The 20424-nt window shown below is 42.6% G+C and overlaps 1 protein-coding gene across 15 annotated transcripts in view; it reads left to right on the top strand.

Moving 5' to 3' along the window:
• SYNJ1 (synaptojanin 1) overlaps window positions 1–19596 on the top strand; it is a 118659-nt gene extending 99063 nt beyond the window's left edge. For 7 of the 15 annotated variants that reach the window (XM_065576987.1, XM_065577012.1, XM_065577005.1 and 4 more), the window contains 3 exons: window positions 2162–2270; window positions 4974–5197; window positions 16468–19596. In XM_065576987.1, coding sequence (XP_065433059.1) covers window positions 2162–2270; window positions 4974–5197; window positions 16468–17319 — 1185 coding nt within the window. In that variant the 3' untranslated portion in view covers window positions 17320–19596. Of the gene's footprint in view, window positions 1–2161; window positions 2271–4973; window positions 5198–6398; window positions 6550–13667; window positions 13692–16467 lie in introns of those variants that run through there. The other 8 variants (XM_065577052.1, XM_065577041.1, XM_065577027.1 and 5 more) reach the window with 4 other exon arrangements.
• The last annotated feature ends 828 nt before the right edge of the window (window positions 19597–20424 follow it).

Here is a 20424-nt window from a genome sequence, read left to right as displayed (position 1 = left end):
GAGTCATCTATCCTCCACAAAACCAGAAATGTAGATACCTCATTGTGGACGCACTTCATACCACCTTAGCTAGAGAGAGAGCAAAGACCCTGCCAAGAGAAAGCAGAGGTTATTTTCAATCTTCAGTTGTTGTTCCTAGACAACTACTACTGAATCAACTTTCCTGCTGCCTCACACCTGACTAGTGCAAGCGTTTTGAGGTAATTTTTCAACAATCTGGCCTTCATTGTTACACCAGAAGTGTTAAACTGGCTGTTTTCATTTCTTAGGAAACAGACACAGTTTGAGCCATGGGAAAAATCTTTTCCTGTCCCTTTTCTGGAGCTGACATGAGACCGTTGCCATTACTAACCAAAAAGGGATACTCCAAAGAAGTTGTTAAAACAGGCTGGCATCCAGCAAAGATTCCACCAATAGTTCCTATTCCAGGAAATGGCTTTAATTCAACCATTGCTGTTAGATGAATAAATCAGATCAAAATCAACATTTTGTATCACTTTTTCAAAAAATTAAATTTGGGGCTAAAAGCCAGTTCCTAGAAGGTCCACATCGTGGCAATTGCCAGCATAATTCAGTAAAACAAACCAGATCTCATCCCTTCCTAACTGTATGTGAAGGATTTCTTAAAGCCCTAACCCACTAATCATTCAAATCTCAGAGCTCAATTTCCTTATTTTCCTTGCCTTACACAGCCTTTCTGGCAGCAGTTATTTCTGCCAGAAGACTTTCAGAATTAGAAACACCACGGTGTCCTATTATTGCTTATTCCATGAACACTGAGGGGTTTTAAGGACTGCTTCAGCCTTTATTTCTATTCTATTCCGATTCAGAGGAGCCTGTATAGGTTTCCTAAGGAAAACAACTTCTTTTATAAATCTTGGAATATAATCCTAAACATCCAAAGGAAAAGTGGGCATGTTTCTTGGGATGGATTTTATTCTAACAAAACTTGTTTCTTAAAACTACCTTGGTTGGTTGGGTTTTTTTGTTTGTGTTTTTGTTTTGCCGCTTGGCAGTCAAAAGGGAGAAAGCTATACATTTTTTTTTTTTTGATGCTTGATAGCTTAAAGCATTTAAAAGTCTGGATTTAACCCAGGTATACTGGACCACGGCCATTAAACATTGTCTTCTAAATCTAGTAAATGTATTAGGCCAGATCAAGGGTGATTGCTTCTTTTTTTTTTTTTTTTTTTTTAAGAGACAGTTTGTAAGAAGAATTGTGTATAAGTTTTGTTCCAAAAAAATCCCTGGGATATTCTCACTGCTGTTAAATCTCATAGTAGGATTGGCAACAATGGATAAACTGGGGACAGAAAACATTTGCTTTACGTGATCATTCGGTTTCTTCTGGTTTCCATTCTTGGCAGCTTGACTCACGCCACACGCAGTTTATAGGCATGTGTGTTCTTTCAAATTATATTCCTCTTTGGAATAGTTTCATATTTTTCCTTTAATGCTCTGCTCTACAAGTTCATCAAAAAAGGCTATCAATAGCCAACATATTTACTGGCGCTCTTTGGTTAGGCAGAATGTCTCCATCCTGCCTGGAGACAGTATACCCCCATGTAAGATTTGCAAACATGGGTTCTAAAGAATAAGTCCCATGTCAAGCATAACATTTTCTGTACTGCACATCACAGGTCTTCGGGGCATGGAATGCATTATAACGGGGGTTTGTAAAGGGCTTGGTAAACTTTTATAGTGCTGTATAAATGGTTTACAGTGATGGACTGTTAGGTCTTTTCCATCCCAGAGTATCTTTGAGTCCGGAAAATGGTGATTCTTCATTCCCATCCTGCAGTAATCCTTCGCTTCTGATTAGAAATGACCTCTGAGTAGTTTTCAACTCCACCAAAATTTTATTAACAGTTTACCAATTCTGATAAACTACTACTACTTTCAGAATGACATGAACATATATTTCTTGAGACCGCAGAACAAAAGTTGGAAGCCACCTATGTGACTCCCACTTCTCTGGGTAAAAGACTGTCTTTTTGTTATGTGTTTGTACAGTTCTGAGAACAGTAGGGCCTCTGGTCTGACTAGGGGTCCTTGGCACTGCTGCAATACAAAAAAAATCAGCAGTCATCATTCAGCAGGAGATCACGTCAATTCCAGAAGTATAGCTTAAGTATTTTATTTTTACCAATTATTATTTCAGACTGTTCCACCCCGAGCTGGAGTTATTAGTGCACCACAAAGCCATGTCCGTCCATCTGTGGGGAGGCCAACACCTGAAACCCAAACCAAGCCAGCTGAACCACCAAGAGGTAATACTATACTTTAGAAGAAAAGGAAATGTAGTGTACTGTTTAATGGCAAATCTAGGTTGGCTGCTTTATTACCCTATCCAAATCTGCCCACCTTTACCTTTGACTTGCTTCCAACTGAAAAAGCCATCAGTTTTCTGTGAAAATGAAGATTCTTGCATGTAATCATGTATGGCCGTTCCTCGTAATTAAGGCTGCGAGTTTGTCATGAAGGTCACGGAAGTCACGGATTCCATGACTTTCCATGACTTCCGGGATTTCTGCAGCTGCCGGTGCGCCTGGCTCAGAGGCAGCTCAGGCAGCCCCTGTGCCAGTCACACTGGCTGCTGCTGGGGCAGTCTTGGGCCACTGTGCCCCCCTCCTCCAGCAGCAGAGTTGGGGGCAGGCACAGGATGGGGTGAGGCGGGCTCTGGGTGGCGCTTACCTGCAGGGCTCCCTGGAAGCGATGGCATTCCCCTCACTCAGCTCCGTCCTAGGTGGAGGTGTGGCCAGGCAACTCTGTGCGCTGCCTCTGCCCAGAGTGCTGGTTTCGCAGCTCCCATTGGCGGGGAACTGCGGCCAATGGGAGCTGCGGGGGCGATGCCTGCAGGTGGAGACAGTGTGCAGAGCTTCCTGGCCACGCCTCCGCCTAGGACAGAGTTGAGCGAGGGGGATGCCACTGCTTCTGGGACGCTGCCCAGAGCCTGTCTCACCCCGTCCCATGCCCCAGCCCCCTGCCTCCCCCCCCTCCCCCCCACCCAAACTCTGCTGCTGCTGGGGGGTGGGAGGAGGTGTGGAGCCAGTTAGGGAGACTGCTGGCCCTGCCAACACACCCCTTCCCCCCAGCACCCGCAGGAGTCCCGTGCCACTGCCATGCATCCGCAGGGGTCCCGGGTCGCATGCCACTTTCCCCAGTACCCGTGGGGCCTCCAGGAAGGGCCCCCCCCACAATTTTTAATCATGGGTATTTTTAGTAAACATCATGGACAGGTCATGGGCCGTGAATTTTTGTTGACTGCCCATGACCTGTCCATGATGTTTACTAAAAATATCTGTGACTAAAACTTAGCCTTATTCATTATTCCATAATGCATGGAATAATCTAAGGCAGCAGCCAGTGCCTTAAACTGCACTTAGAAAAAAAATAGCAGCCAGTGTAGATCATGGAGCCTCAAGTGTAATGTGCTTTTAGAGGGAAACAACAGTAACTCCTCACTTAACGTTGTAGTTATGCTCCTGAAAAATGCGACGCGATAAGCCAATCCAATTTCCCCATAAGAATTAATGTAAATCGGGGGTTAGGTTCCAGGGAATTCTCCCCCTCCCCGCTCTCCCCCCCCCCCCCACACACACACACACACTTACTTTTAAACAAACAATTTAATCCTGGTACACAGTGATGATGATTGTGAAGCTTGGTTGAGGTGGAGGAGTCAGAGGGTGGGATATTTCCCAGGGAATGTCTTACTGCTAAATGATGAACTAGCAATTGGCTGAGCCCTGAAGGGTTAACTCTCACACTCTACAAGGCAGCAGGAATAGAGGGAGGGGAGACAGCATCACAGACAGAGAGACACACCCTGTGAGAAAGAGAGAGATGCACATTTCCCCACTGCCTTGTTAATTAGATCAGCTTGCTGAGACCACAGCTGCTGCTAGAAGCTCCCTCCATCCAGAGCCCTGTCGTGTGTCCCCCCTGCTCTATGGAAGATGGGATAAGTGGGGTGCAGGGGGGAGGGGGACACACTAACATTTGCCCCCTTCTCCCTCCCCTCCCCCCCCTCCTCCCGCACAGCAAGCAGGAGTCTCGGGGAGCAGCTCCAAGGCAGAGGGCAGGAGCAGCACATGGCAGTGGGGGGAGGGACAGCTGCAATTGCTAGCCTGCTGGGCAGCTGCTGCACAGGGAACTTAGGGGAGCGGGGAGCTGATGGAGGCTGCCGGTCCACCCTGGTTCCAAGCCCCCACCAGCTAGCTGCAACAGGCTGCTCTTCCTGCAAGCAGTGGACAAAGAAGGCGACTGCCAAACGATATTAGAAGGGAGCATTGCACAACTTTAAACGAGCATGTTCCCTAATTGATCAGCAACATAACAATGAAACAACATTAACCGGGACGACTTTAAGTGAGGAGCTACTGTACTTAAGAAGTGATAGGTTTAGGAGTGGTAGCCGTGTTAGTCTGTATCAGCAAAAACAATGAGGAATCCTTGTGGCACCTTAGAGACTAACAAATTTATCTGGGCATAAGCTTTTGTGAGCTAGAACCCACTTCATCTGATGCATGGAGTGGAAAATACAGGAGTGGGCTCCCTCATTTTGCCCTGGACAAAGTACTATCTCCTGCGTTAGTTGTATTTCACAAGTAACTTTTAATGTGCCAAGAGGAATATGTAACAAATTGTGTGTTGTGGTGGCCTGGTGCTCATGATGGCTGCACCGCTAGTGTTCTCTTCGGATTTTCAAATCACCTAGGTGATTTAGGAGCACACGACCAATTGACTTTCAAAGGGACCACCTTCAGCTTCCATCCTAAACTGACTGATAAAACTGTCATAGAACTGTCTTAAATATGTATTGTTCAGCATATGCATCTGTACAACAGTGATTTTCAAAATATATTTTATGTTTGACCTTAGTTACCTAGATACTTATTTTATTAATCATTTTTATGGAGAAAACATCCAGAATATATTTATAATAAAATGCATTGTAAATGTATTTGTAGGGTCGCCATTGCTTCCTGAACCACTAAAACCTCAGGCCGTAGTTCCTCTTCAACCCACCATTCAGCCACCATCTGTTCAAAAAATGCAAGAGCCTCTTATACCTATGATGATGCATACCTCTCAGACAACTCCTCCACAGAATCTGGAAGCACCACCGCAACCGCCTCCCCGGAGCAGGTCATCCCACAGCTTGCCTTCAGAATCGGTTCCTTCACAACAGCAAGTAAGTGTACAACTGAATCTTTTAGTGTTGTGCCTTAACACAGCCTACCGTGCCTTAACATCACAGATCACGGGAAAGCCCCAGAACAAAAAAAGTACCATTAATGATTAAACTTAGGATATTTAAGCACAAAAGGATAACAACATGGCAGTAAGATAACCTTAGGTGATTCTATATTGTCCTTGTAGACTGAAGATTTAAACCCTGAATATAATTTTTTTAATTTCTTGAGAATTTTTAATTTTGATACAGTTACCTAAAATATAAATTACACCTCTACCTCGATATAACGCTATCCTCGGGAGCCAAAAAATCTTACCGCGTTATAGGTGAAACCGCGTTATATCGAACTTGCTTTGATTCACTGGAGTGTGCAGCCCCGCCCCCCCGGAGCGCTGCTTTATATCCGAATTCGTGTTATATCGGGTCGTGTTGTATCGGGGTAGAGGTGTACATGTTCTTACATCGTGTCATGTAACAATAGAATTATAATCTTATACCTTATATGAAAAATGTGTTTTCTAAAATTGAATACATTTCACAATAACACAAATCCGTAACTTACAGACTGGGCAACATAAGAGAGATCTCTTAAGAAAAAGTATCTATTTAAATCTTGCACAGAAATACTTGGAGCTTCGTACTGGAGCTAATTCATTTCAAGGTTGGAATGCTGAGTCCTAATTTTAACTAAAGTACATTTATTCTGTTTATTTCCTGGTGTTCATTAAAATATACAATACTCCAAAATAATTTGACATTTTAATTCAGTAACATTGAATGCTCTGTTCTGTGTACTAGCTAAAATATTTATTTAAAAACAAACCCTTTGTTTAAGAAAAGCAATAGTTCTTCCAGGAGTGTCCCTGTGGGTGCTCCACTTTAGGTGTCTTGGCGCCCTGCGCTTCTAGTTGGAGACTTTTGGTAGCAGTGCACTGGTTGGCTGCGCACACGCGACAGGCGTCTTGTGCCACTCCAAACGGCTACCCCAGGCACGCAGGCAACCGCCACCCAGTTCCTTCTCTACCACCCTTAATTTCGGTTGGAACGACAGCAGCGCCCTTATCTACTTTCATATTCCTTTATTCTCTGCCCTTTTCTCAGTTTAAATTCCCTCATTGCTAATCTCCCTTCATTTTTCTTTCGTTTCCCATTTAAAAACAAAAAACAAAAAACTGTCCTTTTTTTCTCCCTGCCTCAGGCGGATAGTCCCTGAAGAGGCATTAGACTGGGACTATTCCTATTCTTTATTCAGCTAGTCTCGGACGTGCCTGGCTCGCCAGGTTTCAAGCACTGTCTGACCTGCAGACTCTCAATACCAGTGACAGACAGCCACTCACAGTGTGTCCGTTGCCCAGGGGGGAGACACGTTACTCAGAAGTGTCCCCACTGCAAGAAACTCACAGCACAGACAAGAAAGACCAAGGACTTCCAATTAAAACTTTGAATGATGGAGAGATCCCTGCAACCTGCCTCAGATATGGGGTCCTCTTCAAAAATGGCTGCTAAGGACCCTGGTCCTAGCAAAGCCACAAACAAGCGGTCTCACTCCTCGCCAGACCGAGATTCGCCTAAAAAGAAAGGCATCCCCGACCACAAAAACTGCGGCAGTACCAATGGCACCCAGAGCACCAGGCCACAAGGCACCTGGACTGTCCAGTACCAAGAAGCGAAAGACCCTGTGCAATCTCTCTCTCACAGCAGCAAAACGCAGCCTTATAGCAACAGGTCTGCGGCACCGACAACACTGGTTCCTCCCAGCCTGAGCTTGCCTGCACTGCCGGCATCGAGTATCCCGGTACTGCAGCAGTTTGTCAGCCATGCGGACCTCCTCATTGCTTCCACCCTGGGAACTCCACTCTTTGGCACCGATGGCACCCCGGCCAGGTCAGGGCCAAGCGTTCTCAATACACCTGCTGGCTCGGCCCCTCCTCTCTCCAGTGATGAAGAGGAGGAAGTGGAGACAGGAGTGGGCATATCTCACCACCCCTCTTCTAAACCCGCTCAGCAACAGGGCGTGTGGCAACCTCACAATGGGTGCCCCCTCCCATGGCCTTCCTGCCGCAGTGGGCATACTGGGACTCCTGAGCATTATACAGAGCCCAGAAAACCCAGCCATCTAATCCATCCAGATCCAGGATACAGCAATTGCCTCCACCATCTCCTCGGGCTTCCCCAGAACTGCTGGAGGAGGAAGCTGAAGAATCTGCAGACAGGCTGGAGGGTGACATCCTCTCACCTACTCACATCCTGATTTCGTCTCCGGATGACACAATAATGCCACCTCCCCCCACATTGGGAGATGACTTTAAATCTTTTCATGATTTGTTTAAAAAAGTAGCAGATTCATTAGACATCCCACTCGTTGAGTTACCAGAGACTCAACACAAGCTGACAGATATATTGTAAGCTTCTCCGTCAGCCAAGATAGCACTGCCCATTAATGCTGCCATCATGGATGCAGCAAAAACCATAGGCAGACTTCAGCCACGGCCCCACCTTCTCGTAAGCAATCTGACAAGACGTACTACATGCCGGCTAAAGGAGCTGAGTTCTTCTTTACCAACCCTACTCCAAACTCATTGGTGGTAGAGGCAGTTAATCAAAGGGGACAACATCAAACCAAACCCACCCCCTATGATAAAAATTGGAAATGCCTAGACCTCTTTGGCAAGAAAGCCTATTCATTGGCGACCTTCCAGTTTCGCATAGCAAACTACTCTGCATTACTGGCCAAGTACACATGAAACATTTTTTTTCCCTCAGGTGTCAACTTTTATTGAACACATCCCATCTGACAAAAAAGAACAATATAAAGCCAATATAGCAGAAGGCGTCCTCATCGCCAGAACTGCCCTGCAGGCTTCTCTGGATTCTGCTGACACGGCGGCTCACTCAATTGCCACATCCGTTGTCATGTGGAGGGCTTCATGGCTCCATCTCTCTGGCTTCCCCAGAGAGGTCCAGACGACAGTAGAGGACTTACCTTTTGAGGTGCAAAAATTGTTTGCAGAGAGCACAGACCTCTCCTTACACACCCTGAAGGACTCCCGTGCAACATTAAAGATGCTTGGTATCTATATCCCTGCAAACAAAAAGAAACAGGGCAGATTCTACAACCAACGATTCCGTCCTTCCCCATACACACGCTCAGCTTCAACGACATTATGATCAACTCCCCAAGCAGCTCCAGACAACACGCCGTCAAATGCAGGACCAGTCGTCTACATCTCAGCCATCCACTTCTAGGCAAACGTTTTGAAGTGTTTGGTTGAGGACACACGAGCCCCACATTCTCCAATCCCAGAGTCGCCTCTAATTTCCAGCCCATTTGGGGACCGCCTTACACTCTTTTTTACCCAGTCTGGAGAACCATCACCGCAGATAAGTGGGTCCTGGAGATTATACAGAAGGGCTATTCCATCCCCTTTCTTTCCATTCTACCTACCCACCACCTTCTCCGTCCCTCTTCAGGGACCCATCTCACGAGCACCTGTTACAGCAGGAACTACACCATCTCCTACAATTAGGTGCTGTGGAACCAGTACCGATTCAGCACAGGGGTTAGGGGTTCTACTCGCATTACTTTATCACTCCGAAGAAAACAGGTGGATGGAGGCCCATTCTGGACCTCCACAAACTGAACAAGTTCGTGAGAACACAGTGCTTCAAAATGGTAACTCTAGCAACCATAATTCCGGCATTGGAGAAAGGAGATTGGCTCTCAGCCCTCAACCTACAGGATGCTTATTTTCACGTCAATATCCACCTAGCGCACAGGAGATTCTTACAATTCACTCATGGCAACCTACACTATCAATACAAAGTACTTCCCTTCGGCCTCTCTACGACTCCAAAGGTTTTTTCCAAAGTGCAGGCTGTGGCAGCAGCACATCTTTGCAAGCAGGGTGTGACCATATTCTCCTATCTAGACAACTGCCTGTTAAAAGCACCGATATACAACAAGGCAGTTCACGCCACTCTAACCCTATTTACAAACCCAGGGTTACAAATCAACCTACAGAAATCCACCCTGACCCCAGTCTAGCAACTGGATTTTATAGGGGCACACCTCAACTGTGTCATGACATCAGCACGGCTACCCCAACAACGGTTTCTTGCCTTAACAAACCTAATCACAACAGTAAGACACAGTCCACAAACGTCTGCCAGAACATGCCTACAACTTCTAGGACACATGTCGGCTACGACATTTGTCGTGAAACATGCCAGGCTGCATATGAGATGTCTACAAACCTGGCTATGCATTGTATAGTGTCACAGACACTCGATCAACAGATGGCTTACAATGCCCAGCAGAGTGCAAGACTTACTGACATGGTGGACAAAACAAACGTCCACTCAGGTGTTCCCTTCGAAAGGGAAACCCCATCAGTCACTATCACCACGGACGCCTCTCTGGTAGGATGGGGGGCACACTTGGCCAACAATACCATCCAGGGCCAATGGTCCCTACAGGAGCTCCAAGCAGTTTGAAACGCCTGACATCGCTTTCTCCCCCTGATCCACAATTAAACTGATTCTCACGGACAACTTGGCGATTATGTTTTATATATATCGTCGAGGAGGGGCCCTATCTTACCTGCTCTGCACAGAAGCAGTCCACCTCTGGCAATGGTGCATTTCCAACAACGTAGACATCACGGCATCCTAACTACCTGGAAACCAGAATGCCACAGCAGATGACCTCAGCAGGAACGTCTCACAGATGCACGAGTGGGAACTTGACCCACAAACTCTGCGAACTATATTCTGACAATGGGGATTCCCCTCATTAGACCTCTTCGCCACAACCCACAATGCCAAATGCCCACAATACTGCTCCCGAGTGGGACCGGGACACACATCTCTTGGAGATGCCTTCCTCATCAAATGGGAGGTCCCACTCCTGTATGCCTTCTCCCCGATCCCCCTGTTGAGTCATGTCCTACACAAGATCAGACAAGACAAAGCCAGGGTCATCTTGATTACACCAACATGGCCCAGACAAACATGTTTCTCATACCTGACCCAGATGTATGTCAGATCATGAACCCTTCCCCTCCTGCCTCACCTACTGACACAGGATGCAGGACACCTCAGTCACCCCAACATTCCAACACTTTGTCTTAAAGCATGGCTAATCCAGGGATGACAGAACTTGAAACATGCTGCTCCAAGGAGGTCCAAGACATTCTACTTAACAGCCGACGTCTCTTCACACGAAAAACATACGCACACAAGTGGCAAAGATTCTCCATTTGGTGCTGAGATAAGCAGATCATTCCACAATTGGCCCCGTTACCCACTATCCTCGAGTACATATTGACACTCAAAAAATCAGACCTCTCGACTAGCTCACTGAAAGTGCACTTATCAGCCATCACCACCTTTCACGACAAGGTGGACAGACTCATGGTCTTCACCCATCCACTGACTAAGCATTTTCTCAAAGGTATTGAGAACACTCATCCCACATTAAGGGACCTGACCCCTGTGTGGGACCTCGACCTGGTTCTCCATGCCCTCATGGGCAAACCCTTTGAACCACTAGCGACCTGCTTGTTCCTACACTTATACACGAAGGTTGCCTTCTTAGTAGCTATCATGTCAGCACGAAGGGTGGGAGAGTTGGGTGCCCTAATGGCTCACCCACCTTATACCACATTCCACAAGGACAAAGTAATCCTACGCCCACACCTAAATTCATACCCAAGGTTGTCTCCCTCTTCCATCTCAATGAACCCATTTACTTACCTGTATTCTTCCCCAAGCCACACGCCTACAACATGGAGGCATCCCTTCACATGCCAGACATCCACAGTGTGCTTGTGCTCTATGTAGAGAGAACAAAAACATTCAGAAAATCGTCCAGGCTATATTTGTATCCACAACAGAACGATCAAGAGGCCAAACCATTTCCAAACAAGAGACTTTCTAAATGGATCTCTAATTGTATCAAGCTATGTTACCAAAATTACAATTTGCAAGCTCCTTCTGGACTTCGCACACACTCCACTAGAGCTATGTCCACATTCATAGCCTTTCTCAAACATGTATCCATCACTGATACTTGTAAAGCAGCTACCTGGGCATCGCCCCATACTTTCACCAAACATTATGCCTTGGAACAGCAGTTAGCTGCAGATGCTCACTTCAGTCTGTAGTGCTCTCCACCATACATAAATCAACTCTGAAGCCCCTCCTCTCCACCAAGGGGCATTGCTCTTCAGTCACCTAAAGTGGAGCACCCACAGGGACACTATTCGAAGAAGAAGAGAAGGTTACTCACCTTGTGCAGTAACTGAGGTTCTTCAAGATGGTTGTCCCTGTGGGTGCTCCACTACCCATCCTCCTCCCCTCTGCTTCAGAGTTTCAACTCGATCCTCTGGGGGTAGAGGAGGAACTGGGTGGCGGTTGGCTGCACACCTGGGGTAGCCACTCGGGGCGGCGTGAGTCAGCCAACCCAAAGTCTTCGACTAGAAGCACAGGGCGCCAAGACACCTAAAGTGGAGCACCCAGAGGGACAGCCATTTCGAAGAACCTCAGTCACTGCACAAGGTGAGTAACCTTCTCTTTTTAGACATTTCTTACACACACAAAAATTAAAAGCACATTTGCAGTACATTGTGTATGCACAAAAGGCTGAAATTCTTCCCTAAACTATAACATACTAAAGATGTTAGCAATGTTAGCAATTAGGGACTTCGCTTCCAGGTAACCAGATATTGAACCAAATTCTCCACTGCCTTAAAGGTATCAGTGTACTTGTGTCCACTTACACCAGCAGTGAATTTGGTCTCTTAAATGTACAGTAATTCTCAGCTGCTGGACTGCTTACTTGGACTGAAAATCAACAAATAGGCATTGAAACATTTTTTTAGAAGAAATTTTCTATGGAACAAGAAATTGATCCTTTACATTTATGCCAACATTCTAGATATTTTTTTCACATCAAAGATTGTGTCAACTTTAAAAGCACTTAAGCATGTGCTTAAATTGATCCCTATTCATGCTTTAGACGGGGGCTGCATGGGTCTTTGATGGGTTAAAGATTTTAAATTGTACTTGAAAGCCTATAAATACCACCTTTCCTCTTCCTTCTCCTGCACGTCTCCCTGCCTCTGAATCACTCCCTGCATTGGGCACCTTTGGCTGCTAATTTTTTTTTTCTGATGGAAACTTATAACAAAAAAATAGTTTTAAAAATAACCAAAACTTGATTATCGCACTTCGGAAGGGTTTTTTTTTTTTTTTTGCATAGTAGTTATGACAGTTTATCTCCATTTCACAACATGTATAGACTACAAATAAACTTAAATGGTTAAACAAATCTCCACACATCAGAGCTTCTGCAGTTCTGTATTCAGAAGTAGATATGAAATTGTGATAGAGGCACCTGAGCTGCCACAAGAAGTACTGCAGAATGTATTAAATGTTCTGATTAAATATTGATTCTGAAACATCATTTTCAAAAGTCATATTTTTAACTTTTCTGATGTAGTTTAAAACTTGACATTCTTTGTGAAATATGTGCAGTGAATGTCCTTACCAAATCTTATTCTAAAGTTTTATCTGTATTAATCACAAGGGAAAATTCAGATGTCTATTTCGATCTTAAGTTATTGTTCTCATCTTTCATTTTTCTTCTCTTTGTAGAATTTAATTATAGAATGGAAACCACAGCTATCCCCTTTATTTATCAACATATAGTCTTCTGAAAGGAGTTTTGGATTGAAAATATTAAGTTGAAGTTCAAGCCTTTTGAAAGTATCAGGGGGTAGCCGTGTTAGTCTGTATCTACAAAAACAACAAGGTGTCTGGTGCCACCTTAAAGACTAACAGATTTATTTGGGCATAAGCTTTTGTGGGTAAAAACCTCACCCACTCTCTGATTAAAGATTACTGAATTTTTGAGCATTTGAAAACCTTAAAACTCCTGTTGTCTTTATAAAATAAACTACTGTAAAAATATGAATTGCATGGGTTCTATAATTATAGGGGTAATGAAAATGTTGCAATATAAAAAAGTACCTTTAGAACTAAGGTAAAACTGATCATTTTAAATGTAAAATGACATTTTCTGATAGAATGTGAGATTTAAATGCTATAGGCCCTCTCTTGCAAAATGAACTACGTGGACTAAGTGCTTGGAAAAAGTCTTTTAAAATAATCATAGACTGCTCCATAGCATGTGATAATATGTTGTTGAGCCTTCATGATCAAATTTATAAAATCTTATGCTCCAGTTGAAGTTCTACTTCAACAAAATTTTAATATTAAGGGTATTAAGTCCACTGATCATTCTCATCTTGTATCTGTTGTATACAGAACATCAGACATATTTTTCTTCACACGTAATATAGTATTTAAAACATTTTGGATAATGAGGATTATTGAGGTTGGTGAGGTACCTTGGATTTTTCCTCTAATTTTTTCCTTTGATGTCTTTTTTTTCTTCTTTCACAAGCAGGAGCAACCATCAGGGTAACAGGTACCTGACTACTTACCAATCTTATATGTGATCTCCATCTCTTCTAGCAGAAAAGATGTATGAGTCTTTTTTTGCTTCATACATCTGCAGTCTCATCCACATTAAAAACCACTTGTCCACATACTAAAATAACTGTCATGCCATAAAGTTTGCTTTTTCCTTTCTTAATAGATTAATATTGACAGAAGGAGTCTCTTAGCTGTATTTGCTAGCACTATAGTGAAAATTTGACTTCATCATCTTTTATGAACCAATTAAAGCCTTACACAGCTTGTTTATTTTGTAGGGCAAAATAGATCTTTGAAGTAACGTGTACCATTACCTCAAATTTAGACTTGATGAAGCTTTCAGGAAGTGTCTTTTCATGAGAAACAGATTTTACCTTTTCAAAGTCTAAACAGTAGAATAGCTGCTATCCTGGGAAGTAAAATATACTCCTTGCCTCAATATAAAAAATTCAGTCCTTATATGTGAATCAGTGATAGACGAGAATTTGTTTTGAAGACCTCTGACCAACATTACTTAAATATTTCTAGTTAAAATTAAAGAATAATTGTGTTGTAGTTGATTTTGAACATCATAAAATTAAATTACTTGCCTTATCAACATGGGATTCAAGCAGACCTATGTTGAACTGTAGTTGACTGCTTACATTCATCTTATAGTTAGCTTTACCTTTTTTTCTACATTCCCCATGAAAATTATTAAATGTATATAGTCTAATGCTATTTTTTCCCAAATTACTCCTGCAATTTATGTAGTGTAGTTCATGATGCATTATTTTTTAATTACAGATTGATATCTGTATTAGGCCAGATCTACACTAGAAACATTTGCAGGCAGAGCAGTGTCAGCTGAGGTGTAATTTGTCTGCAAAATTTCTATGCTGGCAAAAGCTCTAGTCTAAAAGTGCTTTTGCTGGTATAGCTTCTTTTGCTTGCCTAAATGGGATAAGCTATCCTGGCAGAAGCTGCTGGTGCAGCTATACTGGCAAAACTTTTAATAATAGAGTAGGCCTTAGCCTTATAAAGCACATGATCCCTAGGGTTACCATACGTCCGGATTTTCCCGGACATGTCCGGCTTTTTGGGCTCCAAATCCCCGTCCGGGGGGAAATCCCAAAAAGCCGGACATGTCCGGGAAAATCGGGACCGGAGGGGCTGGGCCGGGGGCCGGGCCGGGCGCCGCCGGTGCTGAGGGCCAGGGGTGCCGAGCGCCGGGGGTGCCGAGCGCCGGGGGCCAGCGGTGCCGAGCGGGGTCTCGGGGTCGGCCCGGCCGGCGGGGCCTGGGGCCGGCGGTGCCGAGCGCCGGGGGCCGGCGGGGCCTGGGGCCGGCGGTGCCGAGCGCCGGGGGCCGGGGGCCGGCGGTGCCGAGCGCCGGGGGCCGAGCCGACCCAAGCTGGAGAGGCCAGGGGGGCCAGACTGGGCCACGCCTCCTCCCCCCCACCCCCCTTACCTGCTTCAGGCTTCCCGCGAATCAAATGTTCGCGGGAAGCTGGGGAGGGGGCAGAGTTGGGGCGGGGACTTTGGGGAAGGGGCGGAGTTGGGGCGGGGGGGCGGGGGCGGGCCCGGGGGCCGTGGACTGTCCTCCTTTTGGAGGCTGAAAATATGGTAACCCTAATGATCCCATAATTGTACATTGCTGCCTACTGAGTATGTTGCTTTATAAAACAATTCTCAAGAGTCAGAACAGCCTGAAAGTAATTATAGTAAATAAATAACACTCAGATTGTGAGATAAACAAATGTAGATTCTTTGTAAGCTAAATTTTAGTTGATGGTTGCAGTTAGTGTCCTAGTTCAACAAAACTTTCACTAACAAAAGAATTTTCAGGTTGAAAATTCCAAATTAAGGCAGACACAGCTATGTTAAAAGTTTGAGTTGCTTATGAATTTGAGAATCTCAACAAATATTTTACCTTGAACATAATTCCTTCACTTTAGTTAATTATGGAGCATAATTTGAGCTTTTTTAGATAGTGTTAGAGAGAATGTGAAGGTTATACTGCACACCCTTGGTCACCCAAGGAAATTATAAAAGTAGGAATGTTTTTTCATAAGTTTTTAAAAGATGAGGAAGTTGCATGGAGAAAATTTTTATTATTCTCGTTTGGTCATATTCTAAACAATTAAAACTTGCTGTTTAAAATAAATTTTCTGGGTTTTTTTAAAGGCTGGTGATCATCACTTCATGTGCAGAGAAATGAGTGCCTTAATTTAGGCTTTTTAAAAGTCAAATATATACTACTAACACTAATTTTCCATTCATTGTGATATTTAAATATTAATGACATCACCCTTTTTTATAAATTGTGAATAAACAATGATCCCACAGCACTTAAAACCTTTTCTGTGCTGTGTTATCAGTTGTTTAGAATATACCATATTTGCCCCAGTTCTTCAAATGGTAAAGTGTAATTTTTATAATTTATTAAATGTGATGTACAGTAGTAGTGCTTTGTCTGATTCAGATAGTTGCATGAAATGTATTCAAGTTGCATCAGCAAATACGAGTCAAATTTTTATATTTACAAGAACTAAGGAGGTATTTCTTTGTGCACTTGGCAAATGCGATTTTTAAAAGAATGTTGCCTAGAAAACAAATAATCATCATTACTATGTGTACATTGTATATATTATAACTAAACTGCATTGAAGCTTCTGTTTAAGCCCCAAAGCTTCTACTCTTGCCATAGGAACAATGAGAAATGGGAGATAGTATAAAGATCTTAAAAGCAAACTGAAATGCTACCACTGAACACCTTGTTTTCTTTACAGATTAACGCAAATGGAGTCTATGGCATTAAACTTGAAACACAGTTAAACAATGACCCTTTTGAAGATCTGTCATTTAATCTGCTTGCTGCATCAAAGGTTCAGACATCTGTTCGAATATCACCTGTTCCAACTTTAAACCAAAAGGAGTTGACTTGGTTGCCTTCTGCAACACAAAGCAATGTTAACACTTTGGATACTGTAAATTGCATGCCAGCAATGCCTCCTAATCCAGCCTATAGCAAATCCCAGGAACATGTACGCAGCTCTCCAAATTCATTGGCTACCAGACTGAACAGCACAAATCCTTTCACTGAAAGAACTGTTAATGCTGGAAACCCATTTAGAACTGAAACCCAAGAACCTGAAGTAACTTCACAGCTTTTAGAAGGACCTGCTGCTTATAACCCTTTCCCCTCTCTAAATCCTCCAAATCCTAGTAAAGGCAAGCCTATGTTCTCTATCAGTGCTTTTGAAGACAAGTTTTGTTTGCAAAGTAAATCTTCAATAGTGAAAAATGCAAAACCAAAAGGATGGGTAACATTTGAGGAAGAGGAGGATTCCAGTGTAAAACTAAAGACGTCCTCTGAATGTGTTACAGAATTCAAGAGAGTCAGTTCCAGGAAACCTACTGGTTTTCCAGATTTAGTGGGCATTGAACCAAATATATTTCCTGGCTCAAACTTTACCTTTGATAATGACTGGAATTCTGCTGATTCCTTCTATACGCTGCCAGCAAGAAGACCACCTGCACCTCCTGTACCATCAAGAATAACCCAGACCATATCCCCTGCAGATCCTTTTGCTTTGTTGGCACCTAAAGTGTCACCAACACAAGATTTTACAGAAAGATAGACATTCTAAAATACGAGAGATTTTAAGTTTGTTGCTAGGTGTATCCAAAAGAATAATTGGGCATTGAATTTATTCCATGTGCAATATTCATTGTCTAATGCACTGAACCTTAACTCTATTCATAGCAACCACTGTTTGTGTACAAATTTTGAATATGTATATATGGTAGTGCACAAAAGAATTGTCCACAATTACTATAAATTTAGATGTAATCATATTGAAAGGATTAGTTAATCCTAATAGAATGTATAACACTCTTGGAAATTAGTTTTTGTTTATGAAGCAGTTTCCTTTCTCTTTCTCAGAGGAATTTCAAAATGCTCAAGAGACTTCCAGATGTTAGACCCTTCCAATCCCTTTTTACAGTTTGGTAACTGATATTTATAAATATTTACCAAAGACCAGCCAAAGTTTAATCAAAATATTGAATGTGGACAGGTACTATTTAGAAAGTAATTTATAACAGAGGTTATGGAGATTAGTAAGGCTTAATTATATTTAAATTTGAGGCACAAATTAAAATAGTTACTTTCAAAATACAAACAAGACCTCATGTACTAATATAGTAAATTAAATTTATTGACTTTTGTGTCTAGTAATTTCCACCATTTGTTGATTAAACTTAGAATAGCTATTTAGTATTCAATTTCATTCATTTATTCATCACTCTCTTAAAGGCTTTTTTTTCCAGAAATTGGAAACTACTGATATTACAAAAGTCTTTCTCTTCACCCTTAAAAAATAAATCCCATTTTTCATCTTTTGCTTTGATTTTTAAAAACCGGCTCCCTCAATGGAGAGCAATGTATTTCAATTAGTTTATCTCCTGCTATCTCATTTTTGTGTCCCAGTCATTCCAGAAGAGTTTCTTGTCCTCTGTAAAGATCTGGGTGAGGAAATAAGCAATTATGCTGTGACTTCAGGAGTGTGTTCTCGGCACCATTGTGCCCAGTTTTGTCCCTCTCTACTAAGTGCTATATTTTCAAAACCTTGCCTTCAGCAGAGAAAGCAGGAGAGCAGCAACCCTCTGAGCTGAACGGTATTGTTCTATCAGCATTCTTCCCTCCCCCAGAGATTGTAAACGCCACATTTGTTGTGCTCCTTTGAAGTCAGTGGAGGTTGCATCTTTTCACATAGGATACTGTAAACATGCAGCTGGTCCTGTTTCTATGGTTTTCTGGAGTTCACGGTATTTACATAAAATGTGGTATTTTGGTATCTTGAAGGAATTTAAAATAACACAGATTTCTTTAGCAACACTTATGTATGCTAAAGAAATGGTAATGTTCCTTACCATTCACAGTATCTTTTATAACATGACTTTTATATAAAAAAAGTTGTGTACATTCATCAAAAATGGAATGCATCAAAATTTTATTATGAGATGTATTGGGGGTGAGCCACCATACACACCTGCACTTACTGGCTTATTAGCAAACAAATTATGCTATTTCTGCACCCTTTGTAAGTGAATCATAGTTTACTAGCATTACATTTATAGCAGCAAAAGAATATGACAATAGTACTTCTAAATTCTCTAATACTATCAAAATACTCCATTCAGAAATAATCCATTCTTCCTTTAACAGTATAATTAGGAGATGCTGTTGGATAGAAGTTACAGTAGTGAGTTTTATATTGTGCTTTTCTTCTGTTCAGGTCATTAAAAAGTTCTTGTAAATTTTAAACACAGTACCTGTGATAAACTTTGTGCTTCAATATGTGAATTAACTAGTTTAAACTGTGGCTATTAACATCTATGTGATTGGTGGTTTTGGTATACAGTCTTACATTAGCAAAACAATTTTGTTTTGGAAACTTTGCTTGTGCAAATTGCAGTTTTGTGATGAATATGTTCCTTGATGAATATTTAATTACAGTGCTTACAAACTGCTGTCTAAAATGTACTTAATATGCAGCACCTCAACACTTGTATGGGATTAAGGAGTTTGACAAAATACTGCACAAAAAGATGCTAAAATATATAGTACAAATAGCTAACCACTGTATTGTGTATTACTGGAAATAATTACTACCAAAAGTACTAAAATACTGAGAAGTAAAATTAGAAATGCTAAACGTATTTTCATGAATTGTGTTCCCTGTAGTAAATTGCTCTGTTAATGTGTTACAATTTTACTGCTTGTGGCACACAATATTTATGACTGTATACTTTACAAAACTGCAGTATTAAAACTCGGTGGCATACAACATTCCGTATCTATCCTGTGAAATACAGTGATGTATTATTGAAGTAAATACACCTGTCTTTAAGAAGTTTAGTTATCTTGATTCTCTTTTATTTTAGGTACTTACATGGCCCCTATTATCACGATATGTGAGTGCCTCATGATCTGTAATGCATTTATTCTCACAATATCCCTGTGAGGTACTGTTATCTCCATTTCACAATTGGAGAACAGAGGCACAGAGAGTAAGTAACTGGACCAAGATCACAGGCAAAGCAGAGAGTTGGATCTCAGCCCAGGTCTACACTGACTTATAACTATGTTGCTCAGAGGTGTGAAAATTCCACACCCCTGAGTGTCGTAGTTATCTCAACCTAACCCTCTGTGTAGACAGCAGTATGTTGACAAGAGAGCTTCTCCTGTCGACATAACTACCATCTCTCAGGAAGGTGGATTAACTACCCCAGTGGGAGAAGCTCTCCCATTGGCGTAGTAGCATCTCACTAAAGCACTATTGTGGCGCAGCTGTGCTGTGGTAGCGCTGTACATTAAGACCAGTCTCCGAAGTCCCAGGTTAAAACCCTAACCACAGGACTGTCCTTCCTCTCCTAAATTAAAGGATAATGTCGACCACAAATAGAGACCCACACAGCGATCCCTCCTGTTGCTGCTTTTTAGCTGGGCCAGAGGACAAGCAGCTTCCATTGCTGCTGTTGCCTCTACTTCTGAATGAGGAGGAACAGCCACTGCCCTGACTAAACGACCCCTTCACCACCAAATCATTCTTCCATTCTCTCACATTTCCGATTCAGCTTGAATTGATAACTTTAAAATCTACTTTTCTGAATTAGTAGGGTCCTTTTAAAACATATGGTAACTTAATAGATCTGGAAGTATAAAATAAGTGCCCAAATTT

The sequence above is a fragment of the Chrysemys picta genome, chromosome 1, assembly GCF_011386835.1.
Source record: "Chrysemys picta bellii isolate R12L10 chromosome 1, ASM1138683v2, whole genome shotgun sequence".
In the NCBI taxonomy this organism is placed as follows: Eukaryota; Metazoa; Chordata; order Testudines; family Emydidae; genus Chrysemys; species Chrysemys picta.
This window is presented reverse-complemented; position numbering and strand designations above follow the sequence as displayed.